The following is a 21,061-nucleotide window of genomic DNA, read 5'->3' as shown; positions in this document are numbered from 1 at the left end:
ATGCCTCAGCACGTTGTAGGGCAGCAGAAGAGAGCGGACTACTTCCACAATGGCATTAACCCAGCTGACTGATATGTTTTGGAACAGGATGCTGTACACATAGCTGAAAGCAAAACTGCCCAGGACACTTAGGACACAACAGCACACAAAGCAGTTGGAGCACTTCAATGTGTGGATAATAAGATATTTGTCAAGTTCTCAAGGGGCTAAACGGGTTCCTAGCACAGCTGATCAAAAGTAAGAACTAGAAAAGACATTAAATAATGTGAAGATTTGAGCTGGAGTGGACTTATATTCTGTTGATATTTTTGATTAACCAAGGTAGAGACACTTCACCAGACCAAAGGAAGAAACCCCTCTCTGTCTCTCTCCCTCCAGCTCCCCAAATCACTGTCTTTCATAAAGGCCTAGTTTGGAAAAAAAAAAAGTCTTTTTTCAGCCAGCCCTACTTCTTGGAATAGTCATTCTCCCTAGTGTTGACAAGGCTTTGTAATGTATTATTAGAATATTTTATGCATCATGTGGTGCTTGGCATGTGCAAGCTTTATTTTAGGCCCTGTACCACAGCAGTAAGTCACTCTGGTGAGCCTTACAAAATACAGGCGTATCGCTGTATTGTAAACAAAGGGCTATCAAGTGACCTACAGCCATTAACTGATGAAATCAAACCACCTAGCACTTCTCTCTTTTTTTTACATCTCCACACAGTTGTTTGATGTGGCTTGAAAAACCAAAGGCAGATGACTTGTGTGATATTTCACTCCCTTGAAAGATCAATGGAATGAACTGTGGTTATGAGCGTTTCAGTGCAGTATCCACACTGTGCCCTGTCACACCAGATATTTTCTATCAACATCATGACACGGTTCCTAAGCCAAATTTAGCTTCTTCATGGAGAAAACAATTATGCATTCTAACAGCAATATGATCACATACTTTGGGAAAATCTCTCTAGTTTGACTATAGCTAGGCAATTGTTTCTAATCAAGAAATGCTTGTGACCACTGAGAGAATTTAAAATAGAAAATTAAAAATTGAATAATAGGAATCTGTATCAATTTTTTATTTCATTAGGACTTTATGCAAAATGAAAATATAACTATAGACCAGAGCTGTTTCAGCTGTGTATAAATCTAGTGTTTTCACTAGATTGGTTAAAACAGTCCACCAATAATTTTTGTGGTGCTTTATTTCCACTGAATTCCTTCTGTGGTTTACCTCTTTAATTACAGAAAATAATGGGTTTTGGAAACTAATTGTTCTTCCTCCCTGTTATCTGATAAGAATCATGATTGAGAGTTGGAGATAAAAATCAAACACGGGCTATTTGCAAGTATTAGCTGGTAAAAGTCACAAGTCACACTTCTAGTATTAAGACACAAAGATCTTCCTTCAAATCAGTAACATTTTTTTGATATTAATTAGTGATAACAGATTCCTGGAAACAAATCTAGCCTGGATTTACATTTGAAAGAAAAAGAAAAAGAAAAAAGAACAAGGATATTGCTGTAATTAAAAAATAGTCCCAGTACACAGACTGCTGACCTCCATATTGTATGGGGCAGGAAATGGACTTCTCATCCTCTGTAAAATACTGCTATCATGAATTTTTTTCTGCTCTGTGCTGAGATGAAACCAAGAGCTTTCAAAGTTTGTGTAAAACACTCAGAAGTCCCACATGATGCAAGAACAATCGTGTTTACATCCCGCCTGGCCAGTGCCAAGTGACAGTCCCAGCACCTGGAGAAGTGGGAGCCTGGTCTCTGCCTCTTTTCAACCAGCACTTCCACCCAAGAAAGTGCTGAAACTGATGCATTCCTGCAGATTCACTTCTGATGAGTGAACATGTTCTGACTAATATGAGATTAAGCAGAAAATTCCACAAGTGCTCTATTTGTGACACCAGGCAGAGGTAGGTGTATTGTTTACTGCAATAAGTTTAAACCCGCTTAATAGAGGCGACCCTGCAGTGGAGAGAGAAAGCCATGGCCAGGACAAGAGTTGTGTGAGGATGAGGCTGATTAACCACCAACACAGGAAATAAGGATGGAAGGAAGGTTACTTAACAGGCATCTTATTTTTTGCAGTATACTCTGTGCTATGTTCTTGTAATATTCCCAAATAGATTTCCCATCCAATATGTCCCTCAGTCTTCAGTTTGCAATCCTCTCAATTCTTCCAGTGTCTGAAAAAGAGGATCTCTACTTGTCCAAGAACCAATACCAGTGTGCACTGCAGGGGTATTTAGAGCCATAAATACTATCTGACATATTCTTTCACTCCAACCATATTTTGGGATGTGAGGCCAGTATGCTCAGATAGTCTGCTCTGCCTACACTCTGTAAAATACCACTGATTTCAATCTGTGCTCTTGGAGACCAAAAATGCCACCTTTGACTCCTTTAGCAAGTGAGTCTGGAATGGGAAATTTAACAGTAGGAACAAACGTGGGATTCAGTGTGATGTAAAGGATGCTAGGAATAATAGGTACTTTATTTTATCACTACAGGAAGGAAAATACGAGCAATAGATGAAAACCAAGTCATCTTTTCTCTTCTATTTGAGTTTCCTCATAGTGCTTTCCTTAGTAGACTTTTGAGGTGTTTCATGCATCCTCACAGACAGAAATCTGCTGATTCCAACTATGGGAAGCTCCAGCTCAGATTTATGGGCAGCTCTCTAGGAAACATGGTTCTCCACAGTCCATGTCTACAGCATACTGTGAATCTTCCCTTAAGCTGCCTGATGTCAGAAGGAACATGCCCTACAGTGAGACATTTATAGCTTAGGGAGAACACAGGGATCATGTGAAGAATACTATGTACTTCACACTCCTCACATCTTATAAACTCTGCTGCTTCTTACTCAGAGTCCCATGACATTTGGTGCCTCTTTTCATCTGCATCTGATCCAGATTCTTTCTCTATTCCAACACTGCAACCTCCAGCACAGAGCTGCTCCTCTGTAACCTCCAGACCAGGTCATTGCAAATACAATTCACCTCACTACATCCTGAAAAAACAGATAAATTTTGGTGAATTAAAAATTCAGTCTTTACTCTCTTCAAAGGTCCAACAGCTCTCCTTAGCATACACTCAAATGTAATTTGTTAAACTTTAAAAGTTTTGATGAACTAAAAGCAAGTAGTACTACAGATACAGGTCAAAGAACTAGCTGTTGTTTACCTGATGCAGAAGGAAAATAAGGAAACCTTTTGTTTCACTACTTGGTTTGAATGATGGATGCTGTTCAATCTTTTGTGACCTTCCTGTGACATGTGTGTGAGTCCTTCATTTGTCTACAGATGACTTGTAAGCTTTGGCCTGTGATAGCTATCAGTGAGCAATAGCTATGCATGGATTATTCCTTTTGTAAGAGATATTTTCAAAGCCAGTGTCATGATGGGCTCATTTTTCCATCCCTCATCAGATAGTAGCCAGTAAAACTGATGAGAAAATAGATTTTGGTTAACCATTGCAAGTGGTTGGTAGTGATGTGTCATATTAGTGTGATTGGCAACCTCAAGTGCTATGGCTGGTGCTTTGAGTGTTTTTGTACCATTAATGGTTTCCCAATGGCAATCTTCTTCCTGCAAGTTTCATTCCCTCTAATTAAGATTTGGGTGATAAGTTGTAAATATTGAACATTACGTCTCTCTCGCACTGTTTGCGACTGTACTGACAAGTCAGGCCTGGCCTGACTGTGGAATAATGTTCAAGCCGGCATATGCAAGGAAGCCAGAAAACACAGCCATGCTTGTTCTCCTTTCCCTCATTTCAGAAACTTGGGTCCCATTTAGGTCTAATCACAAGCACTCCATGGATCTGCACAAGCTCAGACAACATGCTGACATGAAAGCATTTTGTAGGTTGTTTGGTGCATTTCATTTTTCCTTGCTTTATTACAGAAAAGGAAATGACAGGGTCCTCTATCCCACAGAGAGCGTGTTTGTACAAGAACATATTTAGTCCTCAGATAGGTCATTTCAGGTTAGGTAACAGCAGAGCCATGTTAATTCATGTTTCAAGAACTCTACTCTCGGCAAATGGCAGCCTTTCCCCCTCTTTAAGGTTGATAGTATGGTTTTACACTTTTTCCAGTGGGATAGTACATCTTGTTACTTTGGTCTCTGACAGAGTTGAGGTGGCAAATTTATATAGAATAACTGTAGTGACTACTCCTCCTGAGACTTCTGTTTGCTTTGCTATTTTGGACTAAAACCTGTGCCAGTGCAGGACTTGATTCCCTGTGGTTCAGAGGCTGTGCCATGGAGAAAGCATCATCACTCAAGAGGACAGGGAAAACGAGAGGGGGTGATGATAACAGCTCCATCCATGCAACTTTAATCGGTGCAAATCTGTCACAGCACGGGCATCAGCTTCAACAGATTAAGCTCACAATGGATGTGCCTTCATCAGACTTTTCAATTAACCAATTGCATCTGTACACAAGGTTGATTATATGTAAAACATTTCGTAAGGATAACCCGTTTTCTAAGTTCAGAGGAAAAAAAAAAGTTTTTCAATCTGAACTTAGTTACCTTAAGACAACAGAGAGAACAAGGAAATTGAGTAAATCAGCAGCAAACATACAAAATATCCCTGAGTTGAATTCAAACGGCTAATCTGAGTTAAAATTCATGTTCCCTTGTCTTCAGCACTATATCAGCTCTAGGTTAGGTCACTCATCCTGACTAGGGTGGCAACATAATTTTTCCTACAGCACAGTACGCACTCTAGCACAATGCAGTTTTCTAGTGTACAAGGAACTTATTAGCAGTGATTTAGGTCATAAATTCATTCATAGCAGAGCTGGGAGGTTTCTATGCTATTCCAAGAGGTGTGTGTGCATGTAGATGGCTGATGGGGAAGAACTGTTGGGTAGGGCACAGTCCAGGCAATTGCTGGAGGATCTATCATTAACTAAATCTGCTACATGCACAGTGCAGTCGTGTGTCAGAAGAAATTGCTTTCATTAGCAGGTTCAACTGATATGTAAGCCTTTCCTTACAATATTCAAACACATAAAAAAAGAATTAAAATTATCCCTGTGTAAAACACACTCTTTAATATACATAGCCCATTACCGGGTCCAATATACCATTATAATTCACAGCAGCTATCGAAAGAAGTATTTTTATTGTCTAGCACATTTATTTTTAACAGGCTTTAAACCACAAGAACACTAATCTAGCCTTTGCAGTGGAGAAAATGCTATTCTTACACTCATTTGGCTTTTTTTTTGGAGGTGTCCTGCAGTGCAGTAGACTATTTTATTTGAAACTTGCTTCAGAACTTAATGTCCTAAAGCCAACTCATATCATGGGTCTTTAGCACAACTGGATTTATTTAATCATTTTTTGTTGTGATGGGCTACAATGACACTACTGGTTCTTTTGTAATGAACCTCAGCAAACACTCACTGATATATTACAAATGAGTGGAACAGATCAAGAGCTATACATTGCTCAAAAAGATTAATTTAATAGATGGAATACAGCACTTCTTGCAATTGAGAGAAATTTCTCATGTGAGGAAGTAGTACTCATTTTAAGTGCTGAGGAATCAATTCCACAAAGAACATGGACTAGAAGTTCAAAATATACATAGAATAACGGAAAACCAGGGAGGAAATACCCAAAATAAGATAGAACCTTCTCTGTTTCTTCATGCTTATATTTGCAGATGGATTTGGATCTTTAAATAGAAGAGGACAGCTTTCCACATCTGGATGATAAGGATGGAATGATTTTTTTAAAAAAACTATTTATTGTTTGGCAATAATAGAATATAAAAAGCAAACTTTAAACAACACAATTGTTCCATCCTGTTCTTCTGAAACGCAAGTCAGCCTTTATGGAACTTCAGTGAGAAAATAACTGTGATGTTATTGTGGCTCTTTACCACTACAACTGAAGTAAAATAAAACCAGTGCTAGCACAGACTTGGGCTTGCAGCAAATAATTCAGCCTGACGACTGACATACGAACATCTTACTCAGTCCAAGGGTTCAGTACAAGTAGAAAAAGAGCTATGTGTGTGTAAGGAGAATAACATGCTATGCTTGATATAGTACACGTCATGACTAATAACACAAGGCAATGTTGGTCTTCTGGTTCAGGTTAGTGCATATGGAGATATATGGGGGTGACTTCAAACTTTTCATAGTTGAAAGACTAATTCATCTCTTATCTATTTTCACCATATATGCAAAGCAAAGGTCTTTATCAACTTCTAGTGAGCTGAGATAAATGCAGACATGGTCTAGTGGACTGAGGAAATCACACAAGCTTGGGTGATCCAAACCTTTGTTTCTGGTGTGATAAAAACACCTTAGTAGGAGAAAGCTATTTAATTGCATTTCTGAGTTGATCCTGTTGATCAACTTTTCTGCATGAGTCTGAGCATTTTGTGGTTGTCTGTACTGAATGGGGACAGTGTAATTTCCTTGGAATGTAGTTCCTCCTTTTGTAAAGAGCCAAGTTGGCAAACCTGGCTGCAAGCACAGTTTTAGCTCAATTCCCTCACCTAGTCTCAGCACTTAGATTTGATACTTTATGTTTTATGGCTATAACATCTATCTACCTGAATTCTTGTATTGAAATGCAAAGCATATTTTGGAAGCCTTTCTTGTCTTGTAAAGTTAACAGCCTTCCATACTGTGATAATTAAAGGAACGGCATGGGTCATAAAAATGAAAAAGATTAAAAGGCAGATAGTCATGAGTAACCAAGGCAGCATACAGATTTGATCTAAATGTTTTAACAGCAATTATGAATGATCTTGATGCAGGACATTTCCTGCAGTTTAATTGTCATTTGCTGCTAATGGTTCTCAGGAGTCCCTGAGATAATAACTCTTCACAGCCAAATATTAATCTCTTAAAAAAAAAGAAGTTCTATATGTCAATAGATACAGATGATAAAGTATATTGTATGATATGTGACAATTGTACCAAAATAGTGATGATAAGATATATTTTACTAGAATGGTACCAATGGATCTACGAGCCCACCAAATTACCAAGTTTCCTTTTAACGTCATAGTAAATATAATATTATCAGCAACTAAAACCCAAGAAGTCTCTGAATTCTTCCAAGGTGTGGTACAAATACCTAGGATACTAAGCTAAAGAAATTGTTCTAGTTCCGTTCTTTCCTCTGAAAGAGCTGCCAGGACCGTGTCAGGCAGCAGCTTTCTGCTTGGTGGGCACACATAAAGCATGCCACTGTGTGCCATGACTTCATCCTTCTTAGTTAATGTGTCTCCAAGAGCCACAAGGCAAACTTGCAACAAAACTCAGGGTCAAGGATTTCCAAAAGGTTGCTGATGCCTTGCTTGATACACAGCTTGTCAAGCTGGGATGTCATGGTCAAACTGTGCAGGGTCCCAGCAAGATCAGCACATCTGTATGAGTGAGCAGGGCTCATAGATTTGGAGAACTGGTCCAAAGGCTGGAATGAGACCCTCAGATTTCCTTTACTCAGCCTGCTGGTGGTGGCTCATCCAGGGAAAGGAAAAACCAAGAAAAAGTTCTGCTTGTGGACCTGTGTCAGCACTGTACAGAGGACTTTAAGTTGCCTCCAAGTAATCTCCTTGCATCAAGGAACTTTTGTGGGGCTGCTGAACTAGTCTGGCCTGGCACAGTCCATTGGGCTGATATTGTGCTTTGTCTGCATGTATACTTAGTGCAGGAAAGCAGACTGCACTCCTTCCATGCTAAAGCTGGCTCCACCACATATAACCTTGATTGTGTAATGCTGTGTTTGAATAATCAGCCCCGCCAAACACAAACCACCTCTATGCAAAGCTTTGGTGGTCTTTGCCCCAAGCAAAAATGTGGTGCAAATACTCAAAACAGCTACAAACAAAACTGAATTGGCTGTGTTTGTAAATTTGCTAGTGAAAGCAATGGGGTCTTTATTTATGCTTCAGCTTCATACATTATCTGATACCAAAGTTAATAACCTGATGGTCTATTTAGCTTCATACCAGCTTTTTGATAATCAAACAGGAACGATGTCAAGGATAGTGTTCATTTCCCATCTGTTTGGTTAGGGGGTTATGACCTTTTCTTTTTAATGCTGACCTCGGTTTTGTCACTGTAAGTTTATGTTATTGCAGTGCACTTTAACTGATGCCCTACTTTCACTCAGTTTAGAGACGGAGTTAATGACGACTCATTGCCATGACTGCTGCCTTGCTGCGAACCTGTGATTCATGATTGCCTCCCAAGGACTTTACAGTATTGGTGTTCATAAATCCCCAAATGGCCTGGGACCAGCCCATCTGACATCCTGGCTCTCACCAGAGGCAACAGTGTCACAGCTGCAATCAGGAGAGTGGCTGAGCTGTAGCAGCCTCAGCTCTCCTTTTTTTGGCAGATGTCCCTCAGCAAGGGTCCGTCAGCCACAGTTTTTATTTTGAAATATTGTGTTGACCTTCAGAAGATGCTGAAAAGCTCAATAGTTTTAAGGAGTTCAGGGATGGCTGAGCAGTCTGAGTTTTTTCATGCTAATGGGATCTTTTTTGTGTGTTTGTTTCTGAAAGGATTTTTCAGCTGGTTCATTTACTTTCTTTCAGCCTGTCCTCTCCCCTCATTTGGAGAGACCTGGGAAGTTTAAATGCGCAACTGTTGCTCTTCAGAGGTTCTCATTTATACTCGGCCCAGAACCAGGTTTTGGACTTGTTCAGACCCTGGAATGCTTCCTTTGGAAATCTGGAGCCAGATTCAAGGAGTCTGTGAGATAAGCAAAGAGGCTGTTTCCAAACTTCAGAGGGTATTTACCTTTCTCGTAGGGGTGAAATGAGGATAATGAATCCACTCTTACAAAACACCTCCAAAACACAAAAGGCTTAGTGCTGGTGTTTACTAACAGGCATAACACAGAGGCTGAGCTCTAGGATGATGCCTGCATAAAGGGGCTGATTTAAAACCATGGTCCTCATCCCTGCGTGAACAGGCTGGCCAAAGGTCTAAATCTGGGACTAAGGCTTGGCTCTGCTGCTTTTGCCCCCTGCCCTCTGTCTGCAGCCCCTGCCTGCACTTTCCTGCCCTTTTGCCATGAGATCTAGAAATCCACCACCCCATGGCCATTCCTCACTCTCCTCCTCCTCCTCCTGTCCTGGTGGGAAGATGCAGACAGTGGAATGTGAGTCCTCCCAGGCAAAGCTGTCCTGATGCTTTGGAGCCAAGCCAGCAGGGAGGAAGAGTGGGGATGGAGTGTGGTGCTGGAGGCTGCCTGTCAGCAGCAGGACCCGTGCCTGGCTCCGTCCTGTCTGGGCACTGCAAAGGAGTTTGGCTGGCAGCTGTAACCCAGCCAGGACGGAGAGCCTGTTACTGCTCTGTCTTCTGTTCCAGAACTCCAGCTCAGGTGAGATCCAGGGAATACTCAGCACAAAGTGCGGACACTGGTTAATCTAAGCACCCGAGCTTTGTAGCCAGTGAGGGTTAGCTTTTTAGATCCCTTTGTTGACTTGTGCCCTCAACTCACTCTAAACCCCATTTTAGATGCCAAAGCAGCATCTCTGGATCTTCCCCATAATATTAAGTATGGTCTGTTTATCCAAAAGGAAAATAAAAAGGCAGTGGTAAAATTGGAAATTAGTCAGTTAATGTATGTTTTAAATTTAGGACTTAATAGTGAAAAATTGCTCCTGAGCATGACGTTTTACTAAACAGTTGATGTTTAATTCAATATTTTGGGCACTGAACAACAGTCACTGTCATTTAGAAGGAACATTTTCTTTTACATCTCTGTTCCTACTACAAATATTCAAATTATATTGTATTACTTATTAGCACCATGTATGTTGTGTTCAGACAAAAATTATGGACTACTGGTGATTCATAGAACTCACTTAAGCATTTTACATTTGAACAAGATACAGATGTTTGGGGTGAGGATGGACAGATCTCAGCTCTTACACACCTGGCTTTCACACAAAAGCCTGGTTTTGGACCTAAGCTAGGTCAAGATAAGCTCCATTCCTTCACTGTGAAGCTATCCTCTTTTCCAAGACTTGACTCCACAGTCTCTATGCAAACATTACTCTCATTGATTCCTGTGATAGCTGAGCTGACTAAGGACTAGAGAACAGGGTGCTTAAAACAGGCTGAAAGACAGAAGATCTGTGGCAATGACAGAATCTCAATACTACTTCATTTAAAATGAGCAATAGATGATACATCATAAATACTGAGATGCAGAAGACCTAACAGGAATGATAGGTGCAGAAGTGCAAATCTTTAAAATCTTATATATTGTTAATGAAGATAATAATTACTCTTTACAGAAAGGCTGAATTAACCAATGCTGCATTTCTAAGTAACTAGCTAATGGACACAGGCATTATCTTTCCATAAGTCTTTGAAATCCCTATAAACCATGAGTAGTCAAATATTTGACTGATGGGCTTTTACCCCTGTTAATAGCATGTGATGGTGGTCTCGGTAAATAACAACTTGAGAGTTCCCTCTTCCAGCTGGGGAAGGGGTATGTTTTTATTTTTATGCCACCTCTTATTGCTCCTTGCTGCTTCCTGAAAGGCTTTTTGTACTGTGAAAACAATTCACTGGTTGTTACCTTATTTTTGTGCCCTGCAGGGGATTTTGGGCACACATACTCTGCTCAGATAAGCAGAAACCTCTCTCACTGCAGCCAGGGGAACTTTTAAGTCATTCCTGCTTACCTGCAGACAGAGGTTGGCCCAGCTTGTGTTTCACTTACATGAGAATTGTGGCACTATTTGCATAAAAGAAGTTCTTTCAAAGCATGTTATATGAAAACTTCTCATTTTGAAAACAAACAAACAAAAACACAACTCAGCCATCTTCAGGAAGCAGCAAAGTTGTCTCTGAGCTCTACCCTAGATAATTTTATCATGGCAGCTTACATCTGAAGGAGAACAAATACATACTTATTTTTGTAAACGTGTTTTCAGAAGGAAGGAAAGAAAACTCCACAGAACTGGAAAACAGGCCTTCTAACTGACAGTGACCACACGAGGTGTTTTCTCTATTTTTAGCCCTGCATGAAAATCATGAGCTTCAGTTTTGCAATTAGAAGGTCATTAATGATTTTTGTGATTTCATGTATGCTTGTGCTGGCTTTACTTACTTTCTGGCTGGCTCTCATCTCACCACTTCTGTTAGCATGTCCTGCATTCAGAACACCTCCTCCCATGTAGCCTTCCATAGTCAACCAGGAAAAAAAAAAAAAGTGATTGCTGTGGGCTAGGTCTTTTTGAATATAACCAGGAGAAGGAGGGAATCATCCCTTTCTCACAAATGGACATGCCTTGCAATCCCTCTCTTACGTATACATGAGTTCAGGATAAAAAGGACAAAAATCAAAAGGAATCTGATAGAAATAATAAATGAATTCTATGGGTTTTAATGGAAGATAAAATGTAATGAGATTTTAACATGCAGTTCTGAAGCACAAACTGATTGAATATGAAATTTCATAGGATAATTCAGAAAGTTATAGTAAGGTTCCTATGCTAGATTCAATAGGATTTTCCCATTCTGGAAATTTATGGTGGAGAGCTGACAAGATCTTGAAAATGTCACAGGAAAGAACATTCCCAGAAAAGCAGCTATTTAATCCTCTCAGAAGGGAAAAGGACACAGTGAAATGTTGCCACCATGTCATGTACTCTGGTAATTTGTTTGTAAGGCCAGTATTTGTAATACCAGGAAAAACAGACGTTTGGGAATTTCAGATTCTGACTACAATAGGCTTAATAAACACTAAATACTAGGAAATGAAGAAATCAAAGTAAAGCATAAAGACACAGTTCACATCTGGGTCCTCTCTTTTCAACTCTTGCACAGTTTCCACGGAAGGTGATAGAACTGAGTTTAATTAAAGGCACCTTCATCCTGGCTGGGGAAACACTCCCCTTTATTATTTGGAAGTGCTGCAAACACACACAGTGATAAAACTCGTTATCAAGCAACACTCCATCCTTCAGCATGTATAGGAAGGCAAAAGCAAAGTGTTCAAAGTTTTCCTTCATCAAAGTTTTCTTTTCCTTCATCAGAAGAGTTAACTAACAGTTAAGACAGTTTTCAATCATCTGTGGCAACCTAAATTGCATCTTCAAACATGAACAACATTTCCCACTCATCTAAATGGATGGTAAATACATTTTTTAGGGTGAAATTTGGATTATTTTCTCTGATGCAGAAGTGCTTTATCACAGAGGGAGTTCCACATTGGCTCACTGCTTACTGGAGCCCATTACTGTTTGCATTCTACCTACTTTTTAAAAGATTATTAATATTGCAATTGTATTTTTTTTTTACTTCAGCTTTGGGCATTTGTAAGAATGATATGGAATACTGAGTATTAACAAGAAACATTTTCCCTCAGTAAAAATATTGGCCTTTAATCCAAAGAGCAAAAGCAATAAACCTAAAGAGTTTAAGGAAAGGTTTTACAGGACAGTAATATATAACATGTAAAATTAATACCCCCTCTCTAAAAGTAGACAGGAAAACTGAATATAACTAAAGTAATTTATTTAACATTTTCAATTACATCAGGAGACGGTAATTAATCAACTTTTAAGATTAATTCAACTACTAACACCTTTCTTTGTCTTCAGTAAAGCTGCCTTGCTCTCTTTTATCCTTTCTCAGACCTAACAGAATCTGATAAATTTGGATGAGAACACCCATGAAAGCATACATAATAATACCGATATAATAACACCCATTACTGATATCCAGATATATAATAGCAACAGATAAAAGGATATGTAATTCCCATAACAGAAATCCTAATATAATTTTGAATGTAGAACAGTCCCAAAGATAGAGAGTAATCCAAACCAGAGTTATCCCAGCATATATCTCAGACAAATGAAGTTTGTGGAGCTATTTCAGTTTGTTCTTTTCTAGTTATGCTTTGGGACAATCCACAGATTTGGGACTTTTCTCTGGGCCTACTTGGAACCTTGTTATGTTTATCCTCACAGATCATCCACGACGCAGGCGTGTAGGGGGGGAGAAGCAAACCCCAACATCTTAATAAATATCTCTGATGGTCCTAAAATTCTGATGATTAAGTTTGGGTCAACCAATCCAAAATGCACTCTTATTTATGATACAGCTAAAGACAAAACAATAAAAAGTCATGTATGTCTCTAGGAATTCACATGGCACAACAGACCTCTATCAGGCTTGAAATCTCTCTAGCAACATTAGTTTCAAAAAAAAGTAAAAGAAAGGTAAGGTTCAGCATCCTGCTCAAACAAACCAAAAAATAAACAAAGAAACAAAAGAAACATTAACTTGAGAAATATTAAATGGATATGCTTGGAATCTGTAGATGATAATTATTTTCATCTAACTCATTAAACATGCTCAGAAAGGATTTGTTTCCACAAAATTTAGGTGAAAATAGATAGTTGCTGCAGGACTTAACAATTTGCACAACTATTAATGAGCAAAAATTTATGTCAAAGAAGATACATAAACCTTCTATTAAAGTCAAAGAAGAGGAAACTCCTTTTTCAAATATGGTGCAGACACACACGAAAGCAGAGCTAAATCCAGTGTCCATGAAGAGTCAGTGGCAAAGCTCCCAGGGACAACCACGAGGCCAGTCTTGCTCAGGGTTCTTATCAGAGAAGTAGCACAACCACAAAAACAGGTACAAAAAGCCAGTTTCCTAAGACCCACGTGTGTTGTTGTAGGTTGGAGTGTTTGGGTGGGTGATAAAGGGACTGGAATTCGGCTGAGGGCATGTTCTGCCAGATGTGGGCAGCCAGCAAAGCTGGGGCTGGGTGTGCACATCTCACACCAGGGCCATGTGGCTCTCAGCCCTAACAAATGCTCAGTGTAATCAGTCCATTAGTCCAGGTTTCTCCCAGCCCCAGACAGTTGTTTAAAATGAGCATTATTTGAAGCAAACCAGAAGCCTTAACACTGTATTTCATAAATAACTGTAATTTTACTGCCTAAATTCATGGTGGTCCAGCCTTGTTACTATAGTAGGCAAAATACCTTTCTGAGTCTCATTACCTCTCCCCTCTGAAGGAGGTTCAGCTATGGCAGGTAGGGTGTGAGGGCACACCACAAGGTCACAAATCTACACACCCCAGATACCAAGAGGAAAGAGTATTATATATATGCCATATTTTTTAGTCACCTGCCTATATCTAAACAGCTGAAAACCCTTCAGGTACTACATGCCATCCTCCTGCAGTAGGGCTACCACCTGGAGGCCACCTGCTGGCCTGCTCTCTCTTAAGACAAGCAGAAAATTTTACATGACTTCAGCCACAACCAAAGCTACAATTTTAGCTATTTCATAAAGTAAGTTATACATTCAGGAAATTTCATATCCTTATGCTGAAAGAAAATCTGGCTGCAGTAAACTCTTCCTGTGTGGGAAGTGAACAACTTACATTGTATAAAATTGTCAATAAAAATAATTACTAATTGCTCAAATCTAGGTGTCTCTATAAGTGTGCCTCCTCAATTAACTGAGTCTGCCTGTAGTAGTGTAACTGAGAGGTCTCTGTGCTTCATCATCAACTGCAGAGGCATGCTATTTTGAAAAGAAAAGACCTGTATCCTGTCCAAAAAATAAACTCTGGAGGTGACTTGCCATATTGCCATTTTGGATTATAAAAAAATACTCAGCCAACACACAGGGGAAGGCTTAATTCCAGCAAACACACACATAAACAGGAAACCTCTCTCCAGTCAGAAGGTATTTTTCCTTTGTACAATGGGGTTCAAAGATGTGTCATCATATAGTTTAAAACAATTACTAAGGAACCTTACCATTTCCAATAGCTTAGGAATAGAGTTGGCTTCCACAGTTGAAAGCCTGTCTGAACTTGCATGGGAAGCACACAAACAGTAACAAATTTATGCTGGCTTAGGCCAGTGCAGAATTTTTAATCAATAAGCATGTCAAGCTGGGGGACAGGGAGGGGAGGGAATCAATTTTCAGAAGGCAAATGGTAACAACTGTAGATTTAATCAAATTGCAGATGCAATTTCTTACTATTCTCAATATTTTTGAAAGAAAGTAGCTCCATGGAAAAGAATGAATTTCAATAAATGTCACATATTTAGGTTTATGGCTGAACTTTTAAATTTATCAAGCTAGGTCACTGATCCTTTACAGAAATGATAACCATACATGTCAAAAAGATTCTGCTACTGTTTAGGTGCATAAACATCAAAATCGAGGAACTGCAGTAAAGGAAAGCAACTTACATTAAAAAATTCTTATTTCTTTATGACTACAGGAAAAGAAGATATGCCAGTGTGACCCTTCAATGTGAGGCTGCAAGGTACACAACAAAGTGGATAGCTATCAAATACCATGGTGATGGCCATGGTGTGAACACTTGAGCAAAATGAAAATCTTCTGAAAGCATTTGGCAATTTTCATTCCACATGCATTTGCAACCAAATTTATCATGAATTCAAACAAGAACCTTTTGCTGCCTTCCATACAAAAGGACAATTCCATGTTCATTTTCTTGGGACAAGCAGAAGAAACTATCAGAGCTGTAGGACACACACACACACAAAAAAGCATTTTGTTTAAGATTTTTGAGCTTATTAAACTCCTCAGCATTGCAGAAACTCTTCTGTTATTGACAACTACTTGAAGAATTAAATGTTCTGGAGCACTTGCGTCCCTGGAGACTGGCATGCTGGGAGGAGAGGCAGAGGAGAGGTTTCAGACCATTTACTGCTTCTGTTGCACCACACACACCCTTGTGCCTGGCTTATGTACACAGCCTCTCCTTAAAATACAAGCATTATAAAATTCTTAAAATTTGAAGGTTACAAGCCTCTCAAATTATTTATCTCCGCTTCTATTTTTCACTCTCATATTCGGTATACTCAAATGCAACTAATTTAATGAAAGTCCATCTGAGCTAAGGGGACTCAGTCACCATCCAGACACATCAACTGACTGAAAAAGATCACAGCGTGACTAAAAGGTCCCAGAACAGATCAAAACCCGTGGCAATCTACTTGGGAACACTGTTCGCTTCAAAGGAGTTATATCCTGGATTAATGTGGTCTGATAACTTTACCTCTCTTTTCTTTTTCTAGTGTTTAAAATTGGAAGAAAAAATACTTTATCTTCTTGTACAACATCATAGTTTTCCTGAAGGCAAATAGCTTGGCAATTTGCTAGATTTGTTAATGCTAGAGGAAACAAGTTAGCACACATACCATGTGTTTGAATGCCTTTGGAAATTAGATTGAAACACTGATTTGATTTCCTAAAAGGTATCTTAAACAAGGCAAGGTTAGAGATTTGGAGAGTAATGAGAATTTGTGTGACTTCAAACAGCTCTACATAAAACAGACCTGATATTATAGGGGGAAAAAGGTCACCTAATTATTCGTTTCCTGAAGGCCCTGTCTATACTACATTTCCCCTGGGTAAGGAAACTGATTTAAAAATGGCTTCTGCTAACATGTTTGCATCAGTCGCTATGTATGAGACAGATTTTTAAAGCCACTGCTGAGAAAAACACAACATTTTTGTAAGAGAACAACAGAAACCCCCTCATCTTGGCTATGGCAAAAAGATGCCATCCTCAGAGTCCTGCATGGAGCTGTGGCCCTGCCTCCTTGGTGATGGCACGCTGCTTGGGGCAATGTGGCGTGACCAGCAGCGGTGCGCTGCACAGGTTTAATTACCAAATACAACCTCTGCATAGAAAACAAAATCACCAACTGTGGCCATAGCAGACAAGATGCACAGGTCGATGGCTCATCTTAGGCTAAGAGCCTAATGAAACACGAAGTTGTGCCACTGGCTCAAAGGACAGCCAGCAAGGTAGCAACAGGGAGGTAGAAAGCCTGGACGTAAGGGCTTCACAGGAACCCACCACAAAGGTGGTGTTGCCACCCAAACTCTTGGGAAGGTGTGTTTGGAGTTTCACACAATGCACACATTCCTTCTGCTTTGCACCAAACAGAGCCTTGTAACCCCCCAGTGAATTTTGTGTTTCTGTAGTTTTAGAGAATGCTGTCCAGCTACCCTATCCCTTTCTTGTTCAAGAAATGATGTGTAGTGCTAGGGGAGCCCAAGCAGGATTTCCCTTACACTAGATATTTCACAAACACAGATGGAGATGCAGGACCTCTCCTTGCTTTCTGCCTGAAGCAAATAAAGTCTAGACACATCCCCACCACGAAGCAATCGTGGCACAAAGCAGCTCACCCAGAGCTCTGAGACTCCCACTGCTGCAGCTCTGGCTCTCTGGCTACCCCAGCCCAGCATGCTGCCGGCATCAGGTTCCCTTTGTGGCTGCAAAGGCAAGACTGCTGCTCTTGCACTGCAGCCAGCTGTGCCAGTTAGTCTCTGGAGTTCTGGAAGCCAGATTTGGGAGGCAGCAGGCTTTGAATTTCTCATCTGAGTTGAAAAATACAGAGCAGGCATTTGCAGATCATAGAAGAATAAGAGTAGGGGGGTTGCCCCCTTTGATTGCATTAGACAAGCAAGAAGAGGTTACAGGTCATCAGCTAAGGTACCGAAAACCATAAATGCAGGAGAACCAGGGTGGGAAAGGCAGTCCTGGGAAGACAACACTTGCTACTTAGTTTTGCATTCATGAGCTTTTCATTGAACCTCTGCTGAATTTTGGCTTTCTGGCCACCTTGCCCTGACTCAGTGAGCTCCCATCCATCTATGGCTGCACTGTCATCTACACTTCAGCAAATAACACGTCCATGAATCCCTCTCCAGCCACAACATGTGCACTTTAGCTTACCAATAAAGAACTGCTATGCAGTGGTTAACCTCTAAAGAGAAGGGGGGAAAAAAGGAAAAAAGAAAAAATAGAAGGAGTGAATAAATAAGAAAATCCTTTCAGGATAATAAACACAATTCATTCCCTCCCCACCAAAAAGGCACAGAAGTTGACTCTCTCTTCTGTAAATAGCGAGATGAATGTTTTACAAAATATCCCAGTTTCCAAATGATTCAGTTTGTATTAGAAGATATAAAAAGAATCATACAGTGCTGAAGAAGGATCAGGACACAAAGAACAAGCAATACAGTCATTCTCCAAGTTACTTTGTTTTCAACATGCAGCTCCTGCCAAAGGCTAGCTTTTTGCTCTTGCAGTGTATGATCTGTAAACATTTAACCAGCTCTCTGAGAAACATGTGAGACACTTTATCTTGCCTGATTATGAATCCAAACCTCTTAGATCTAAAATAAAAAGACAAGAAAAAAGAGGCACCGTCCTCTTTTTGCAGCTGGACAATGAAAAAAGCACCTGTGGGATGAAAGCAAATGAACTACCACACAGGGCATAGGTTCTTCGGGAAAACCATGCACTGCAGCTTGAATAAACCTCCTACAGGTTACAAACGCACAGTTTGTTAAACAACACCGGTACTTGATTATTAATCCCTATTGATGTATGTGCTAAACTTCCAATTTCTAAGGAGTGCATTCAGTATTTATAAAGCCCAAGACGACATAATTTAATGCTGACATGGAAACAGTAGTGGAATGTCATTATATGAGCCCTTTGCGATTTGTTTACCGTTCGAAGTAAATTCTGCTTTTAAAAATGGAAAAAACCCCAAATCCCAACAACAAAAAAAGAGCCATACCGCAAGGAAAACTGTGAACGCCGCGCAACCATAAAGTACACATCCCCAACTTGGGGAATCCCGCAGGCTCACCCTGCGCCGCACGAAGGGCGGTCGGACCGGCCACCACGAACGCGGAGCCCCCGTCTCCGAGTTGGAACTTCCAGGCTGCACTGCCGGGCACTGCCCCGCGGCCGCTCCTGCCGCGCCCGCAGAGCGGGAAGGGGCGGGCGGGGCAGCGGCTCGGGCTGCGGCCAGGGGGCCGCTGCCCACAGCATCCCGGCCAGCGCTGCCCGCCCTGCGCTGCCCCGCCCGCGGCGGCGGCGGGGCCGCCCGCGGGTCCCGGCGCCCCGCCGAGCCGGGCCGGGGCAGCGGCGAGCCGGCAGCCCCGCACCGCTATCACCTGCCCGCGGCGCCCGGCCCGCCCCGCCCCGGGAGAGCGGCGGCGGCCGCGGGCGCTGCCGCGCTCCCACGAAGTTCCCGGGCGGGGCACGGCGCGGCACCGTGCCGCTGGCCGTCCTCCCCGCTCCCGGCTCACCTCGCTCCCCGCGTCCCCCCGGGGTGCCGGTCCTTACCGGAGCGGAGCGGGCTGCGCGCCGGCACCACCGCCGGAGGGGCGAGCGCTGCGCGCCGGCGGGCTGGGCTGGCTCCGCGGTCCCGGCCCGGCGGCCGGCCCAGCCCGGGCGGGCGGGGCGGAGCGGGGCGCAGCCCCACGCACCTCCGCGGCCCCGCGCCGCTCCGCCGCTCCCCTCCGCCCCGCGGCTCCGGCTGCCCCCGGCCCCGCGGTGCTGTCCCTACCTGGGGGCGGCAGGGGCTGCGCGCCCCGCGGGCAGGGGCGTCCCTCCCGCACGGCACCTGGGCTGCGGGGCGGCTCTCCGCGCCCTTCCCTCAGGCGCCTCCGCCGCGCTGGTGGCGGCTCCCAGCGGTAAATCAGCCGGTCCCCGCGCTCCCTCCGCCCCTCCGGCGCGGTCCTGACCTGCCTGTGACTCACCACATCGCAGGAGCTCGGGTGCGCGGTGGGGGGAAGGAGGGAGGGGAGCCCTCCTTCTCTCGCTCGCCCTCTCCTCCTTTCTTCCCCTCGTCCCTCCCGGCCAGGTGCCCCCAGCCCGGGGGTAGGAGGGATGGCTGGCCCTCCCCACATGGGGAAAACCAAGAGGGGGACCCTTGGTGGACCTTATCCTGCACCTCGGCGTTTTGAGGCCAAGTGAGTACCGGTGGTGTGCAGGCACAGCCCTCCTCCTCACTCCCAACAGCTGGGCACCCACCATCAGCCTGACTGATGCTAAAGCCTAACCCTGAGAGGTCAAGATATGGGCACCCCTGGGCTTGTCCCGAGACCCCCCCAGGTTGTGCAGCAGTGAAAAAATGTAGCACATATTGCTCGATCACGGTGTCAGTGCTGACTGTGCTTTAAATGTCTATCCACATGTAATTCAAGTAAATGACCTCAGTTTATATAGACTGTCAAGTAACTCTCTCCCCATATGTGCTTCCTGCAGGGTACTAAACGGCACAGGTTGGGGTTTCTCCCTCGCAGAGTTCGCAAAGGAGATTATGACCTCATCTTTCAGAGGTGCTGAGAAACTGAGTCACTCAGCAATACTGCCTGTGCAGTGTACACTTGTGGAGCTGCTGGGAGACTGTGAGTCTCAACACTGGGGCATGCAGCAAAGGATCCATCTTTTTCTCTGGTAACAAGTTTCAGCAGCTACTGATTTAAACCAGATTTTAAGTGAAAGGCTCCGTATTCCAATAAAAGTTACTGGAGACATCTATTTTCCCTTTGCTTGCTTCCTTTTTTGGCCCCAATTCTGCTCCCCTTAATCATACCATTTAAACCAATGAATGTTTTTCATGAGTGAAGTACAAGGAATTGTAAGAAACACTGCCCGGTTTCATGATTAACCATGGGAAAAATGTCAGACCTTACATCAAAACATTCTGTAAGGAAAATTCAATATTGTGTGTATTTGTTATAGGTCTTGGATGTCACCATGATGTGTACAAAGACAAAGCTGTACATCAGAACAAAATGTTTTTAAAAAGCAGTTAGCCAGCCTTCTGCTAGTCTTCACCACTTTCACAATTTATCTGTCTTCTCTTTCCTATGGACTTGGTGACACTAGTGATAAAGACATCCAACTTAGCTATATGCTGATTCTGTGTAAAGAACAGATGTGGGATTGAGGGCAGCCTGCCCCCCAGCTTCCCCTCATGAGGAAGCTGTAACTGCAGTGAGGTCTCCCCTCAGTCTCCTCCAGGCTGAACAGACCAACTGACCTCAGTCACTCCTCTTACGGCTTCCCCTCATAAGGCCCTTCATAAGAGCTTCTCATAAGGCCCTTCACCATCTTCAATGCCCTTCTTTAGATGATCTCTAGCAGCTTTATATTTTCCTTACATTATGGCATTCAAAATTGCCTCCGGCACTCAAAGTGAGGCTGTCCCAGTGCAGAGC

At 42.4% G+C, this 21,061-nt stretch overlaps 1 protein-coding gene across 7 annotated transcripts in view; it reads right to left on the bottom strand.

Annotated features, from left to right (window-relative positions):
* Positions 1 to 19,543, bottom strand: part of MET (MET proto-oncogene, receptor tyrosine kinase) — an 89,597-nt gene extending 70,054 nt beyond the window's left edge. The window contains exons 1-2 of one of the 7 annotated variants that reach the window (XM_063396713.1): positions 18,625 to 18,817; positions 11,120 to 11,190 (exon numbers count right to left, since the gene is read on the bottom strand). In XM_063396713.1, coding sequence (XP_063252783.1) covers positions 11,120 to 11,190; positions 18,625 to 18,667 — 114 coding nt within the window. In that variant the 5' untranslated portion in view covers positions 18,668 to 18,817. The other 6 variants (XM_063396715.1, XM_063396717.1, XM_063396716.1 and 3 more) reach the window with 6 other exon arrangements.
* Between the last annotated feature and the right edge of the window lie 1,518 nt (positions 19,544 to 21,061).

Source organism: Prinia subflava, chromosome 4, assembly GCF_021018805.1.
Source record: "Prinia subflava isolate CZ2003 ecotype Zambia chromosome 4, Cam_Psub_1.2, whole genome shotgun sequence".
Classification (NCBI taxonomy): Eukaryota; Metazoa; Chordata; class Aves; order Passeriformes; family Cisticolidae; genus Prinia; species Prinia subflava.
Note: the sequence above shows the minus strand (reverse complement) of the source record. Positions and strands in the feature narration are given on the sequence as shown.